General features: G+C 51.8%; 2 protein-coding genes across 2 annotated transcripts; one reads left to right on the forward strand and one right to left on the reverse strand.

Moving 5' to 3' along the window:
- Positions 1–1,756: 1,756 nt before the first annotated feature.
- On the forward strand, positions 1,757–6,914 carry Ndufv1 (NADH:ubiquinone oxidoreductase core subunit V1). Its single transcript, XM_052193820.1, has 10 exons — positions 1,757–1,941; positions 3,063–3,145; positions 3,218–3,388; positions 4,422–4,605; positions 4,882–5,071; positions 5,607–5,819; positions 5,905–6,071; positions 6,274–6,355; positions 6,501–6,646; positions 6,750–6,914. Exons 1-10 carry the CDS (start codon positions 1,870–1,872, stop codon positions 6,834–6,836), a joined length of 1,395 nt encoding a protein of 464 aa, XP_052049780.1. The 5' UTR covers positions 1,757–1,869; the 3' UTR covers positions 6,837–6,914.
- Positions 6,915–7,413: 499 nt separating this feature from the next.
- LOC127693223 (double C2-like domain-containing protein gamma) lies at positions 7,414–12,956 on the reverse strand. Its single transcript, XM_052193858.1, has 11 exons — positions 12,867–12,956; positions 10,462–10,750; positions 10,232–10,311; positions 10,089–10,160; positions 9,839–9,948; positions 9,623–9,758; positions 9,456–9,509; positions 8,150–8,304; positions 7,976–8,057; positions 7,760–7,856; positions 7,414–7,689 (listed from the first exon to the last, which is right to left on the reverse strand). The coding sequence occupies exons 1-11, from the start codon at positions 12,954–12,956 to the stop codon at positions 7,559–7,561; spliced, it is 1,296 nt and encodes a 431-aa protein (XP_052049818.1). The 3' UTR covers positions 7,414–7,558.
- Between the last annotated feature and the right edge of the window lie 2 nt (positions 12,957–12,958).

Here is a 12,958-nt window from a genome sequence, read left to right on the forward strand (position 1 = left end):
GAAAATGCTCCCACAGACTTGCTTACAGCAACTTAATGGAGGTAATCCCTTAGTCAAGGGCCCCCCTTTTCAAATGACTAATTTGTGTCAAGTTGACAAAAAAAAAAATTCTAACTAGCACTCACCGTGGGCAGTGTGTGAATAAACAGGCCCTCATCCGTCTCTTACATGGTACATTTCTAAGTCAGACACTGACAATTTTGGAATTTTGGTTTCTTTGAAAAACACAGAAATATTATGGGAATGTGGTTTTTTGTTTTTTTGTTTTTGTTTTTGTTTTTTTGGGTTTTTTTTGTTTGTTTGTTTGTTTGGTTTTTTTTGATCCTAAATGTGAGGATATAGAGCCACTTCAGATTGTCCTCAGCAGCTGACTATAATTTACCTCATGCTCTAGTCAGGGCATGATTTTGCCAGCTACAGAGGATATATAAATGCTAAGGCCACAAGAAGTTGTTAAGTAGTTGGGCATAAAGAAGAAACAAGAAGAGGAAGATGGGGAGGAGGAGGAGAAGGAAGAGGAAGAGGAAGAGGAAGAGGAAAGAATTAGGTATCCTAACAGCAAAGATGAGACTTGCCCCGAGGAACTGGTGCCTCTAATCAACAGGAAGTAGTCTAAAGTTGCCCCCTTTCTGAACTTTATTCAGGTGTGAGGGTCCACGATTCACCAAAGAATGATACCATGAACTCAAATAGTATGTTAACACAAAGAGCGTTTTATTCTGCAGGAATCCAGCATGCTGGAGTCTCCCATTACCAAGATAGACATCCGAGTGAGCTCATAGGTTGGATTGAAGCATATTAGGGGAACATTAAGACCCTGTCTGACAAAGTGGAAGGAAGGAAGGAAGGAAGGAAGGAAGGAAGGAAGGAAGGAAGGAAGGAAGGAAGGAAGGAAGGAAGGAAGGAAGGAAGGAAGAAAAAAATAAAAAACTCTTAAAGCTGGGGCTGGTTTCTGAATCCAGCATTAGAAAGTCAGAGGATCACAGCAAGTTCAGTACCAGCCTATGCCATATAGTGATTTCCAGGCCTGCCAGGGCTAAATGAAACCCTATCTTAAAAGAAAAACAAGCAAAACGTTTTTGTTTTGCTCTTTAAGTCACACCAGAACCAAATCAAGGTCCTTAAAATACCAACCTAGAGCTGGGTTCTAAGGAGAGGAGGAGTCAGGCTACAGTGTGTAACCAGAGGGCGAAGGGCTGGATCCCTCCAAGGGGAGGGGGTGCCTTGTAGTATTGACCAGAGCCTGTGACACACCAATAATCCTGTTTCTGCGTTACTGTAAAAGACTTACAGACACACTGCCCTGAGAAAGCTATGCAAAGATGCTGGGTCAGATTCGTGGGAAATGGGGGGCCCACCGCTGGTTTTGTTGTTAATGAGTAATTCCCCAGGACACACGGATGCCCAGGGGGTGCAGGACTGGGCTAGTTCAGCGTAATTACACCAGATTAGGACGATCCCCTAGTAACCCAACTAATTCTCTCCCCAGATTCCATTCGTGCACACAGCTGGTACCAACTAAACAAAGAGTCTGTAGGAAGTGGAATACTTGGGATCCAGCAGAGGGCGACACGAGAGTCTTATTTATCTGGGAAAGGAAACGCGTCTCCGACAAAGGAGTCTGGGCAAGCTGAACTACATCTCCCAGAAGCGGAGCTCGAGAGTAAATTTCCGGTCTCTGTGCCTGAGTACCTTTAGTGGGCGAGGCAAAGGGCGGAGCGCGAAGGAGCAGAGGTACCTGGATACGCCACTAGCTGCGGACGTGTGACGCATTTCCTGTGCGCCCCCACCCGTGTGTTTCTGTCGCACCGGTCCCGCGGTTCGGAGTTGTGAAGGTGACAGCCGGAGGTGACCCATCTGGCTTCCGCGATGCTAGCGGCACGGCATTTTTTCGGCGGGTCGGTTCCCGTGCGGGTCTCTGTGCGCTTCAGCAGCGGCACGGTGAGGCCCGCCATGATTCAGGCCCAGGCCTAGGATGTATGGGTGGCGAGCGGCGAGCGGGGTTGTGGTCCTCTCTGCAGAGTCCTCTCCTTTCCGAGCTCCCACCCGGCCTGGATTAAAACCAACGGTCCCAACTCCAGGCTGACGCTTTCTAGTTAACAATCTCGTCTTAGGGTAAGGGTTTTCAGGCTTTGAGGCATCTTAGATAGTCCGTTATTTCTTCCTCGCAGCCTTGCCGGGTATCAGGGTCTTCGTCCCATTTCAAAGTTCAGGAGATAGCTTTGAAAAAGATGTGTATCTCCTCAATACCCCGACATCGTTCTGCTTCCTGTAGTGGCCAGAAAACGCTTTTGTGATTTTTTTTTTTTTAATATGAGATAGGGGCTCACTATATAGTTCTAGGCTGATTCAAATTAGTATTGATCCTCTTATCTCAGCCTTCCTGGGTGCCCCTGGGACCACAGGCATCCACCACTACACCTAAGAAGTGCTTTTAAGGAGGTAGGAGTGAATGCTAGGCCACTTTCTACTAAGACAGGAACCGTTCCAGTCCACATCTCTTCCCTTATCACAGATAGACCCCAAACCCCTTTTGTTTCTCAGTCCCAATGAGGCATTTCTTTTCCATCAGTGACCACATATCACCTCTTTAACGGAGTTAGTGAACTCAAGCCCCTCCTTCTAACCAGGTTTTGCCTGAATGGAAGAGCCAGACAAATCTATGCTGGGCTTGGGGAAACAATGTCGGTGCTGTTGCTGGAGTGTGACGTGGGCTCCCTGGGAACCATCTGCTTTTAGCTTTGTCACCTTCCCTAAGTTCCTTTTGTTTAGGGCCTCAGTTTCCTTCTTTGGAAAGTGGAGGAAACCATTCCTATCTCAGGAATGGTTCCAGGATGAGTTAGGATGAAGGATAGAATATTCACTTAGCTCCATAACTTCTAAACAGGAAGCACAGATATAAGCGGTGGTCCAAAGCTGTGAGACTTCAAAGACTTTGAAGCCTCTGCCCCCTCTGTGGCCCAGCCCCTCCTGTGTAGGGAGGCCCAAGAAACTGAAAATTCTGCCCCTACCCCTCATGGTCCCCCAGTTCTGCTGGACCTCCTGACCTTCTGTCTCTCCAGACAGCACCCAAGAAAACCTCATTTGGCTCGCTAAAGGATGAAGACCGGATCTTCACCAACCTATATGGGCGCCATGACTGGAGGTGAGACAGTGCCCTCAGCCTGCTGGGTGCCACAGCAGGACTTCTCCTTCATATCATTTCTACTCTGTCCAGGCTGAAAGGTGCCCAGAGGCGGGGTGACTGGTACAAGACAAAGGAGATCCTGCTGAAGGGGCCCGACTGGATCTTGGGCGAGATGAAGACATCGGGCTTACGGGGCCGTGGTGGTGCAGGCTTCCCTACTGGCCTCAAGTGGAGCTTCATGAATAAGCCCTCGGATGGCAGGTTTGTGGGGAGCGCCTGAGCTGATGCAGGGCACACTTGGGGCTGCTGAATTGCTGCACTTTGGGGCTGATGTTGGGAAGCTCAGCAGACTGTAAGAGGATAGGTAGAACGGAAGAGGTATCTCTTTCCTCAGCAGAGCTTTAAGGTGTTACAATCCATACAAGATTCTGATTTAGGCAGACCTTACTATTCAAATTCCAACTTTGCTTTTTAGTAATTAATACGATTTGGAGAATCTAGTCCTTTTGAATTTTTTTTTCTTTTCTCTTTTTCTCCTTTCTTTTTCTGTATGTGTATCTGAGTATGATATGCAGGAATTAAAAAGATAATGTTGGTTTAGCTTTTGACCTGCAATTTCAGTTGCCACCTAGACACTAGAGTACAAATTATAGAGTTAGCCACTGGGCTGGCATAGTGGCTCAGCAGCTGAGGGAGCCTGCCTCCAAGCCTGGTGACCTGACCGGAGGTCATCTCTAGAAGCCACATGGAAGAGAGAGAGAGCTGACTCCCACAAGTTGCTCCCTGAACCTCACACGTGTTATGGCACATGCTACCTTGATAGGGTTTCTCTGTGTAGCTCTGGCTGTCCTGGAGCTTACTCTGTAGACCAGGCTGGCCTTGAACTCAGAGATCTACCATCTCTGTCTCCTGAGTGCTGGGGTTAAAGGTGTGTACCACTACTACCTGACTTGTTTTTTTTTTTTTTAAAGTCAACCACTCTACCTCCTCTTAGCCTCAGGGCTGTGGAGAGGTTGAAGAACCATTCTTATGGCCAAGAACTGAGTTAACTCTCAAGGGAAGCCCAGGGAGAGATGTCGGATTTGTTCTCTAAGGAGAACATGGCTTATCTGGTGAACATACCTGGTCACAGATGCAACAGGCAATGAGTCCTGTCATCGGTGTGACACAAAGCCTTGGGTAGGGCAGAGAGGATCAGCTGCCTTGAGGCTCCTCTGAGTGCAGAAGGATTGGAGTTTGCTTGAGAACTGGGTCATGGTGGGTCTGTAGCCTGACTGACGTCAGGACCCCACAGGCCCAAGTACCTGGTGGTGAATGCTGACGAGGGCGAGCCAGGCACCTGCAAGGACCGCGAGATCATGCGCCATGATCCCCACAAGCTGGTGGAAGGCTGCCTGGTGGGAGGCCGGGCCATGGGAGCCCGGGCTGCCTATATCTACATCCGAGGGGAATTCTACAACGAGGCCTCCAATTTGCAGGTGAGCACATGGGCACTGGCTGGTGGTGCAGGTGCGCCTCACATGCTGTCTTTCCCGGCACAGCTACTCTTAGATGGTTGTACCAGTTTCTGGGCCAGCAAACGAGGCAGGGGGATGGATTCCTGCATCCATCAACAGCATGACCTGGCCCCAGAGTTCTTCCTTTTTGTGCTCCAGAGTTCAACTTAGGAAGACTTCAAGGGTTCCATGGGCCCTGGATTGGAGGCTGACTCTTGGGGTGCGATGGGGCTGGGGAACTTATACCTTGTCCCACAGGTAGCTATCCGAGAGGCCTATGAAGCTGGTCTGATTGGCAAGAATGCCTGTGGCTCCGACTATGATTTTGATGTGTTTGTGGTGCGTGGGGCTGGGGCCTACATCTGTGGAGAAGAGACAGCACTTATTGAGTCCATTGAAGGCAAGCAGGGAAAGCCACGCCTGAAGCCACCCTTTCCAGCAGATGTGGGTAAGTCTGCCCAGCCCTGAGTGAGGCCTGGCCTTAGCTTAGCCCTGTGGGATCCTGGATCGGACCAGGTACCTTCTGTGTGGTTCTTGCAGTGTTTTTCCATGCCCTTTGGAGGGGAGGACAGATTGATGGGGAAGGTGTTAATAGGACAGGCCCTGCCAGCCACCCACAGCCTTCAGCTGACATCAGATGCCCATGTCCCCTCTGGGCAGTGTACTTTCTTCCCATCCCAGGAGCTAGGATTGTGTGGTAAACAGGAAATGCTGTCCTGGAGTTAAATACATTGTGGGCCAGGAGCAATGAGGAGATAAGAGCAGGGCATCCCACTAACGAGTCATATTCCCAGCGTGGTGGTGGTGGTGCACGCCTTTAACCCCGGCACCCGAGAGGCAGAGGTGGGTGAATCTCTGAGTTCAAGGTCAGCCTAGTCGACCGAGTGAGTTCCAGGACAGTCAGGGCTGTGCACAGAAATCCAGAAAAACAAAGCATGCTCCCTTTCCTGGGAAGCCACCAGTTTCTTGTCATTTCCTTGAAGGAGTGTTTGGATGCCCCACAACTGTGGCCAATGTGGAGACAGTGGCTGTGTCCCCTACCATCTGCCGTCGTGGGGGCACCTGGTTTGCTGGCTTTGGCCGAGAACGCAACTCAGGTACCAAACTGTTCAACATCTCTGGCCATGTCAACCACCCCTGCACTGTGGAGGAAGAGATGTCTGTGCCACTAAAAGAGTTGATTGAGAAACATGCAGGTAAGCCTGGGGCCACTCACAAGGGGCTGTGCTGGGAGAGGACAAGGCAGGAGAGCCAGGACGATCCTTTGGGAAATTGTCACAGGTGGTGTCACAGGAGGCTGGGACAACCTCCTTGCTGTGATTCCTGGTGGCTCATCCACTCCACTGATCCCCAAGTCTGTGTGTGAGACAGTGCTCATGGACTTCGATGCCCTGGTGCAGGCTCAGACAGGCCTGGGCACGGCCGCAGTCATCGTTATGGATCGATCGGTAATGACCTCATGCTCCACACACCTCCTGCCAGCCCGGGCCACTCCCTCCCTGGGCTGCTCTGAAAATTCTCTTGACTGGCTGTTGGCTCCCAGTCCCTACAGCCTAAAACCCTGTGCGGGGGAGAGTGCGCGCCAGAGCACTGGAGCCCAGGTCGGGGTGTTGTGGGAGGCTAAGATGCCTGTGCACCATTGTCTCCTAGACAGACATCGTGAAAGCCATCGCTCGCCTCATTGAGTTCTACAAGCATGAGAGCTGTGGCCAGTGCACCCCGTGCCGCGAGGGTGAGCTTCCAGCCAAGGTTGGGATGTAGCTGCTCAGCTGTTCTTAACCTTCCCCCTCCCCTCCCCCCCACGAGGCCTGCATCCCCTCAGGGTTGTCCTCTTCATGGTGGGAGACCCTCAGGCCCCTCTTAATGCTCTGCTACAGGTGTGGACTGGATGAATAAGGTGATGGCCCGATTCGTGAAGGGGGACGCCCAGCCAGCTGAGATCGACTCCCTGTGGGAGATCAGCAAGCAGATAGAGGGCCACACCATTTGTGCTCTGGGTGATGGGGCCGCCTGGCCAGTACAGGTACATACTGCCCTGCTATGTGACACTCAGGTGGGGCATTGACAGCCCAGAGCTTTGGGGATTTGGAACTCTGGTTCATACAGAACCTCTCGCACCTTCCCAGGGTCTGATCCGACATTTCCGGCCAGAACTCGAGGATCGGATGCAACGGTTTGCCCAGCAGCACCGGGCCTGGCAGGCAGCCTCGTGAGCCCACACCCTAGCTGCCAGTTGCTCTTCCCTTTGGGAAGCTGGACAATAAACAAGCGCTGCCCACTCTCCAATCACAGCCTGTCTGGGACTCAGCTTTTCTCCCCTCCATCCCTGCCTACTATGGAGATTTGTTCCTTCACTGGGCAAGGGAGGCAAAATGGGGCCAGGGCAGTGAAGGGTGGATTCCGCCCACTTTGTTTTGTGGCAATAGGGGACCAGTCCCAGGGCTTTGGACATGCTAGGTAGACATGCTGCCTTTGAGTTACAGCCCCAGCCTTAAGTTTGGTCTAGAGTAGCCGCTAAGGCAACAGGTTCTCAACCTGTGGGGCGTGACCCCTTTGGAAGTCTTGTATTTATATTAGGATTCATAGCAGTAGCAAAATTATTGTTATGAAGTAGAAATTAAATAATCTTATGGTTGGAGGACCACAACATAAGGAACTGTATTAAAGGATCGCAGTATTAGGAAGGGTGAGAATCACTGCTCTAAGGGGTTACATGAGAGATGGAGAATAGGGGCCTGCTCTGCCCTGTGAGGGCACAGAAGAGGCTCCGACAGGCTCCGAGCTGGCAGAAGCAGGTGTTTATTTTGCTTTGTTTTGGGGGTTACACGGCTGGAAGGAGACAAGAATGCATAGCAGACGGGATAACCCAGAGCTCTTTCCGGATGCAGCAGACATCTTGGCCCCTGAACCGGTTACAAGCAGGGCCCTGTGATGACTAGTCACCAAGTTGGGGGAGCACACTGTCCAGCAGGTGCCACAGTTCCAGCCGGTGGTCACAGTGGCCTAGGCACTCACGCCAGTGGCGCAGGCGTTCCCCACTGGCTCTGCCACTCAGCTGCACTCCACCTGCCAAGGGATGGGTTAGTGCCCTCAGAGGCTTGTGAGACTCCCTCCTGCACCCTATGTTTCTGCTCACCAATGAAATCATCAGCTGTGCCCAGGTCGTAGTCCCACACAGACACCAGCAGTGCCTTCTGGGCCAGCTCCTCCCGATGACCTGCATAAAAGAATTCCTATAGGGAAAGTGACAGGAAAGATGTGAGTTCTTTGCAGCCTAAGAAACAAGCTCAGGTAGGGCCTGATTTGCTAAATCAAGACCACACTTGACTGGGGTCTCCCAGCTGTAACCCACCTCATTGAACTCAGGGTTCAGGGTCTTCCTCCGAACACTGGTCTTATACTTGGATTTCTTCCCAGAACTTGGATGCAGGAAACTGGAGGGGAAGATGGGCTGGTTAGGCATGGCCCTGCAGAGCCAAGGACCCTCTCCCACGGTGACTTCACACACCCCTGCCTGTTTACTCACAGGCGGACAAAGGGGTCTGAGTAGCCATTGGCGTCCATGGGGGCGAGGTGGGCGCAGCGCAGCACCCCCACCAGTAGGCCGCCGCGCTCGGAGCTATAGCACAGGGACAGCAGGATGCGTCCACGCTCCTCCCCAAACACCTCTGCTTCCATCTCCTGCAGATGCAAGCTGTGGTCAGACCCTGTCCAGTATGAAGCCCCCCACCTGCAGACACCAGGTCCCAGAGTGAGCACAAATGGCTATAGAGAAACCAGGCTGTCAAGTTATTTCCCTAGTTAGCCATTTTCCCAGGACCCAGTGAAGAGACCTCATAGTAGCGCTCGGAGATCTGAACGCTCCAAAGCTCAGAAAAGGTAAGGGTTTGCTGCTCGTGTCAGAGCAAGTAAGGGAGTTGATGGTGAGCATCACAGCCATGCCAGGGGCTTTCTAAGTGGCTGTCCCCATCCATTGGAAGTGGCTCTGAGGTTGTCATCACAGAGAAACAGGTCTCTTACCTCTTAAGCCCACCTTCATCTGCCAGGCAGACCATCTTATAAATGTTCTTTGCGTACTCTTAGGCACTAGAGCTCCCCAGCTGGGGTGAAGGCCTGGGATATGATGCCTTCTTTCCCGCCTTTGGGGTGGAATTGAGACCCAGACTTTCTTACCATTGGTGCTCAGTATTGCAGGAGCGCTTCGCCAGCAGTATGTGCTGCGGCGTAATTGCACATAGGTGGGGACTGTTTTAGGGTTCTCAGTGAGGTCCACTATTTCTGTGGGGCTCACAGGCTTGAGCTTAGCTAATCAGACACTACAGAAACTCGGGGCCAGGGACAGGAGCAGGAGGAGGCCTGCCTCCCAGCCGTGTAGGTGTCCTTCCTGCTGGGCAAAGGAGCTTCTGGGCAGGATCTCAGGTGGGGTTGTAAGCTCTGAAGTCATCTTTATTGCCTCCTGAGAGGCTGACCCAGAGGTATCTACTGCCCTGACAGTAGCAGACAAGCAACCTGGGAGCTGATTTCTTCTACCCTGCCCAATCCTCCCACTTCTGGCCACAAGTACCACCTTTCAAGCCTGCCTGCCTAGAGTCTGAGACCCATGCAGGCTGTTCCTACTGTTCCTCATCTCCAGGCTGCGCTAGCCAAGAGGCGCTGTCACCCTGCCCAGCCCCTGAGACCCTGGCAGTTCTTGACGACTCACAGAACTTATCAAAGAGATGGACTCAAATTCCTCTAAGCCTTTAAATGTCTGGACGCTGGCCCATCTTACCCCTAATCCCAGCCTGGGCCTGCCTGTCTCCATACCCGCTCAGTCAAGCTTTGCTACCCACCTCTTCATACAGAGACATGCCACGGGCTGTGTCCAGGCTCTTGGGCCTCTTGGTCTAAAACAAATGAGAGCACTTGATCACTTTAGTAGATACTGTCCAGGACCCCTCCCCGTCTCTCCCCATGGCTCCTGGTCCTGTAGACCCAACTTGAACTTCAGCTCACTCACCAGCCTCCACTTCTCTAGACAGATGTCAAAGCTCCTGGCTCGGTTTGGCACCAGCTTCCTCAGGGGCACTCGTAGCTCCCCCAAGGGGGACGCTCGCCGCCGGCGCCGCAGCCGTGAGTCCTCACACACACATAGCCTGGTGGACCTCCAGGTCAGTCCTGGTCACACAAGCCCCACCCCCTGCTTCCCTACTGGCGCCCTGGTCAGGGTCCTCACCTCAGGGTCTTCCTTCCAGCATCCTGGCATGTAAAGCCATGGTAGGTGAGTGTTTCCTCCCAGACAGGTTCCCTGGTGCCTCGAACAGTGCGGGTCCGAAGCTGGCTGGCCTGGGGTCAGGGGGGCAAGTCAGGCACCCTCCTGGCCTCCTGCCCTGACTCTTGGATCCTAGCTACTGAGATTTCATTCTTGTGGCAGGGTGAGGTAGGCTCAGTGGGGGCCCTTAGCTGGTCCTGCTGTCTAACCTCACCTTACTGGCCCCTGGCAGCAGGTTGGCTTTGACATAGGTGTCCACAGAGCCTGCAGCTGGTGGCTTGAGACCCTGGAAACAGAAAATGGATGTAGAGAGACCTGTGGCTTGTTCCATCCCAGGATCTCTGCCTCTGTCCTCACCTTTGCACGATGGGCTGTGCAGTGCAGAGCACTGTTGTCCAAATCAAAGAGAAGTGTGAACTCCAGGGTGCCTAGGGCAGCTGAAGAGGCAGGCAGTGAGCAAGGCTACTCCATTCCTACACCCATTTGGCCCACATGCCACCACCATGCCACTCGCCTGGCCTCCGCCATGGGTGCTAGACACCCCTGGCCCCATCCTAGGGAACATCCCGAGTGTCTCCCCTACTCACTGCTGTCATCCGAGTCTCCTTCAGGCTCAGGGTTGGGCTGCAGCTGGGGTGCAGAGTGGATGGCCAGCCGATCTGGGGCACGCAGCACCGGCTCCAAGAAGGGGTAGAAATGAGGGAAGTAGTCAGAAATGAGGCGGATGGGCCGGATGGGGCCAGGGCTCACGTTGATGGCCATGTGCTCCTGCATGCTCAGCCGCTGCCGCCCACTAGCTGGCCCCGCACATGCCATGGTGGTCCAGACAAAGGGACTCAGAGAAGCTCCCACCGACCAGGGACACTGGACACACACCTGGCCACCAAGATGGAATAAAGAGGCATCACTAAGGCAGCCCTAGGACAGATCAAGGTATCCTAAGACACTGCCCAACCTGCAAGGGAAGGCTCGTGTCAGCCTTCTGGGACCCTTACCTCGAGAGCTGTGTCACACTGCTGTGCTGCTGCTGGCTCTGGGTATATGTTTAGGGTGACAGAGCCTGAGACTGAGGTGACCCATCTGAGCAAGTGTGTGACTGAGCAGGGAGGGGATCAGGAGCCCACACAGGCCCTTCCCTAGCACTGGGGCCCAGCATCAGCTCCTGCCTCTGCCCCACCATTCACACTCTGTTGAAAGGAGCTATTTTTACTACCATCATGTGGTCCTGCTGCTGGGTAAGGAGGCTGCAGGGCCAGAGGTGACAAAAGGGGTGTGTTGGGGGGTAGGGAGGAGAGGAAATAGGTGAGAAGGACGGAAATGTGGGGGGATGGAGAGGGAAGAGGAAGGAACTGTGGAGGTGTGAAGGGATGGGGTCCTCCTGTGGAAGTGGGTACAGCAGCTGACTGGTACCCACTTCCAGTAGTAAGTGGGTAAGCTAGGAGAGCCCTTACATTCTAGTCCTGCCACACCAACCCCAGAAGTATCTGTGTGACAAGTTCCACAGACTGAGGCACAAAATTCAAAAGAAGGAGGCCTCCTTGGCTGTGGAACTCTTGCCCAGAACAACATATTGAGCCATAGTTCTCATGGCAATTTAAGTTTTGTTTTCTTTTATTCCTTTTCTTATTTACACGTTCTTGGTAGCCTAGGCCAAGATCTTAGGCAAGAATAATGGGTAAGAAACCATGCCTTGAGATGGGGTCAGTAACATGACCTTATCCCTGGGGAAACCAACACTTTATAAATCATTTACAAAATTATGTAATAGTATTATGATAGATTAAAAATTTTCCCAACAATAAAATTTTATATGGCTATACGTGTGTCATCGGAGGTAGGCACTGGTATATGGTAAAGAAAGCCTTAAATAGAAAGAATTAAAATAGTTTAAATTTATCTGTTATAATCAGGCATTAGATGTTAGACAATAATTGACCATAAAGATTTATTAACTTGCTCTTGAAAATATGCCACTAGTCTTGGACGGCTGCCCCACTGAATTCATCCTTTGAGAGTTGTAACACTTGGATGATTTCTATTAATCATGATGTTACCTGTTCTGTTTGTGATCCACTGAGTACATCTTTTCAGAGTTATAATGCTTGATTTTTGTACTTAACTATGCCAAATGATAATGATGGTATTTGTGATTGCTTCACTGAACAGTTTCTAAGAGTTATAATGTTTTTGTTTTTGTTTTTAATGTATAAAAACCCCTGCTTGAGAGCTGCAAAATACACTCAAATTTCAAACTGCCTCTGTGTTTGTTTCTGTTTGTCACCGCCAAATCCTTACCCACCTAGCTTTCGAGGATCCTCATCCCAGGGACCCCCTACCCGACTGGGCTGGTTTGTGGCATAGTCCCCTCAAGGAAACTAGATGATCACGCCACACCCCTGCCCTGTCCCCTGGCTGGAAATACAAAGCAGTGATGACCCTTTGTCTCTCTTGCCTTACGGTGGCACTCTGTATAGTGGAACTGGCCTCTCACTCCATCTTTGTATGGCTTTTCCTCCACTTCCCAGGCTGTATCTGCTACTTGACTGGACTTCACCCTGACCATTGGTCACATTACTTGAGGTGTTCTGAGCAGGAGAGCTCACTGACAGGAGCTGCCCAGCATACCTTGCCCTTCTGTTCCACATCACCATACTGGTTTCTGAGACAGAGTCTCACTATGTAACCCAAGTTAAAGTGGGCTTTGGATTCTCCATCCTCCTGTCTCCACCGCTGGAGTGTACGAACTACAGGGGTGTGTCACATGTTTGGCTTCTTTCATTTCTCAAACATTTATTCTGTGTATGTATGCACCTCTGTGAACATGCATGTCATGGTCAGAGGACAACTTGGCAGGAGTTGGCTCTCTCCTTCCACCACGTGGGTCTTAAAGATCGGGCTTTGTGACAGCTGCCTACACTCACGGAGCCATCTCACCAGCCTCTTCTTCGTTTGTTTGTTTTGAAACAGGGTCTTTCACTGGCCTGTGTCTCACCAAGTAGGCCACACTGGCTGGCCAGCAGCCCCAAGAGATCCATCTGTCTGTCTCCCCTGATGCTGGAATTACAAGGGTCGCTTTCCACATGG

The sequence above is a fragment of the Apodemus sylvaticus genome, chromosome 1 (genome assembly GCF_947179515.1).
Source record: "Apodemus sylvaticus chromosome 1, mApoSyl1.1, whole genome shotgun sequence".
Taxonomy (NCBI): domain Eukaryota; kingdom Metazoa; phylum Chordata; class Mammalia; order Rodentia; family Muridae; genus Apodemus; species Apodemus sylvaticus.

Bases quoted from the DNA above. Each gene is read 5' to 3' on its own strand.
- Ndufv1 (XM_052193820.1), top strand. From the start codon at position 1,870: ATGCTAGCGGCACGGCATTTTTTCGGCGGGTCGGTTCCCGTGCGGGTC. The intron at 3,389-4,421 runs GTTTGTGGGGAG...AGGACCCCACAG, and splicing joins AATAAGCCCTCGGATGGCAG to GCCCAAGTACCTGGTGGTGA. The intron at 6,072-6,273 runs GTAATGACCTCA...ATTGTCTCCTAG, and splicing joins TCATCGTTATGGATCGATCG to ACAGACATCGTGAAAGCCAT.
- LOC127693223 (XM_052193858.1), bottom strand. From the start codon at position 12,956: ATGTGGAAAGCGACCCTTGTAATTCCAGCATCAGGGGAGACAGACAGA. The intron at 7,857-7,975 runs GTGGGTTACAGC...CTTTCCCTATAG, and splicing joins TGAACCCTGAGTTCAATGAG to GAATTCTTTTATGCAGGTCA. The intron at 7,690-7,759 runs GTGAGCAGAAAC...ATCCCTTGGCAG, and splicing joins CACAGCTGATGATTTCATTG to GTGGAGTGCAGCTGAGTGGC.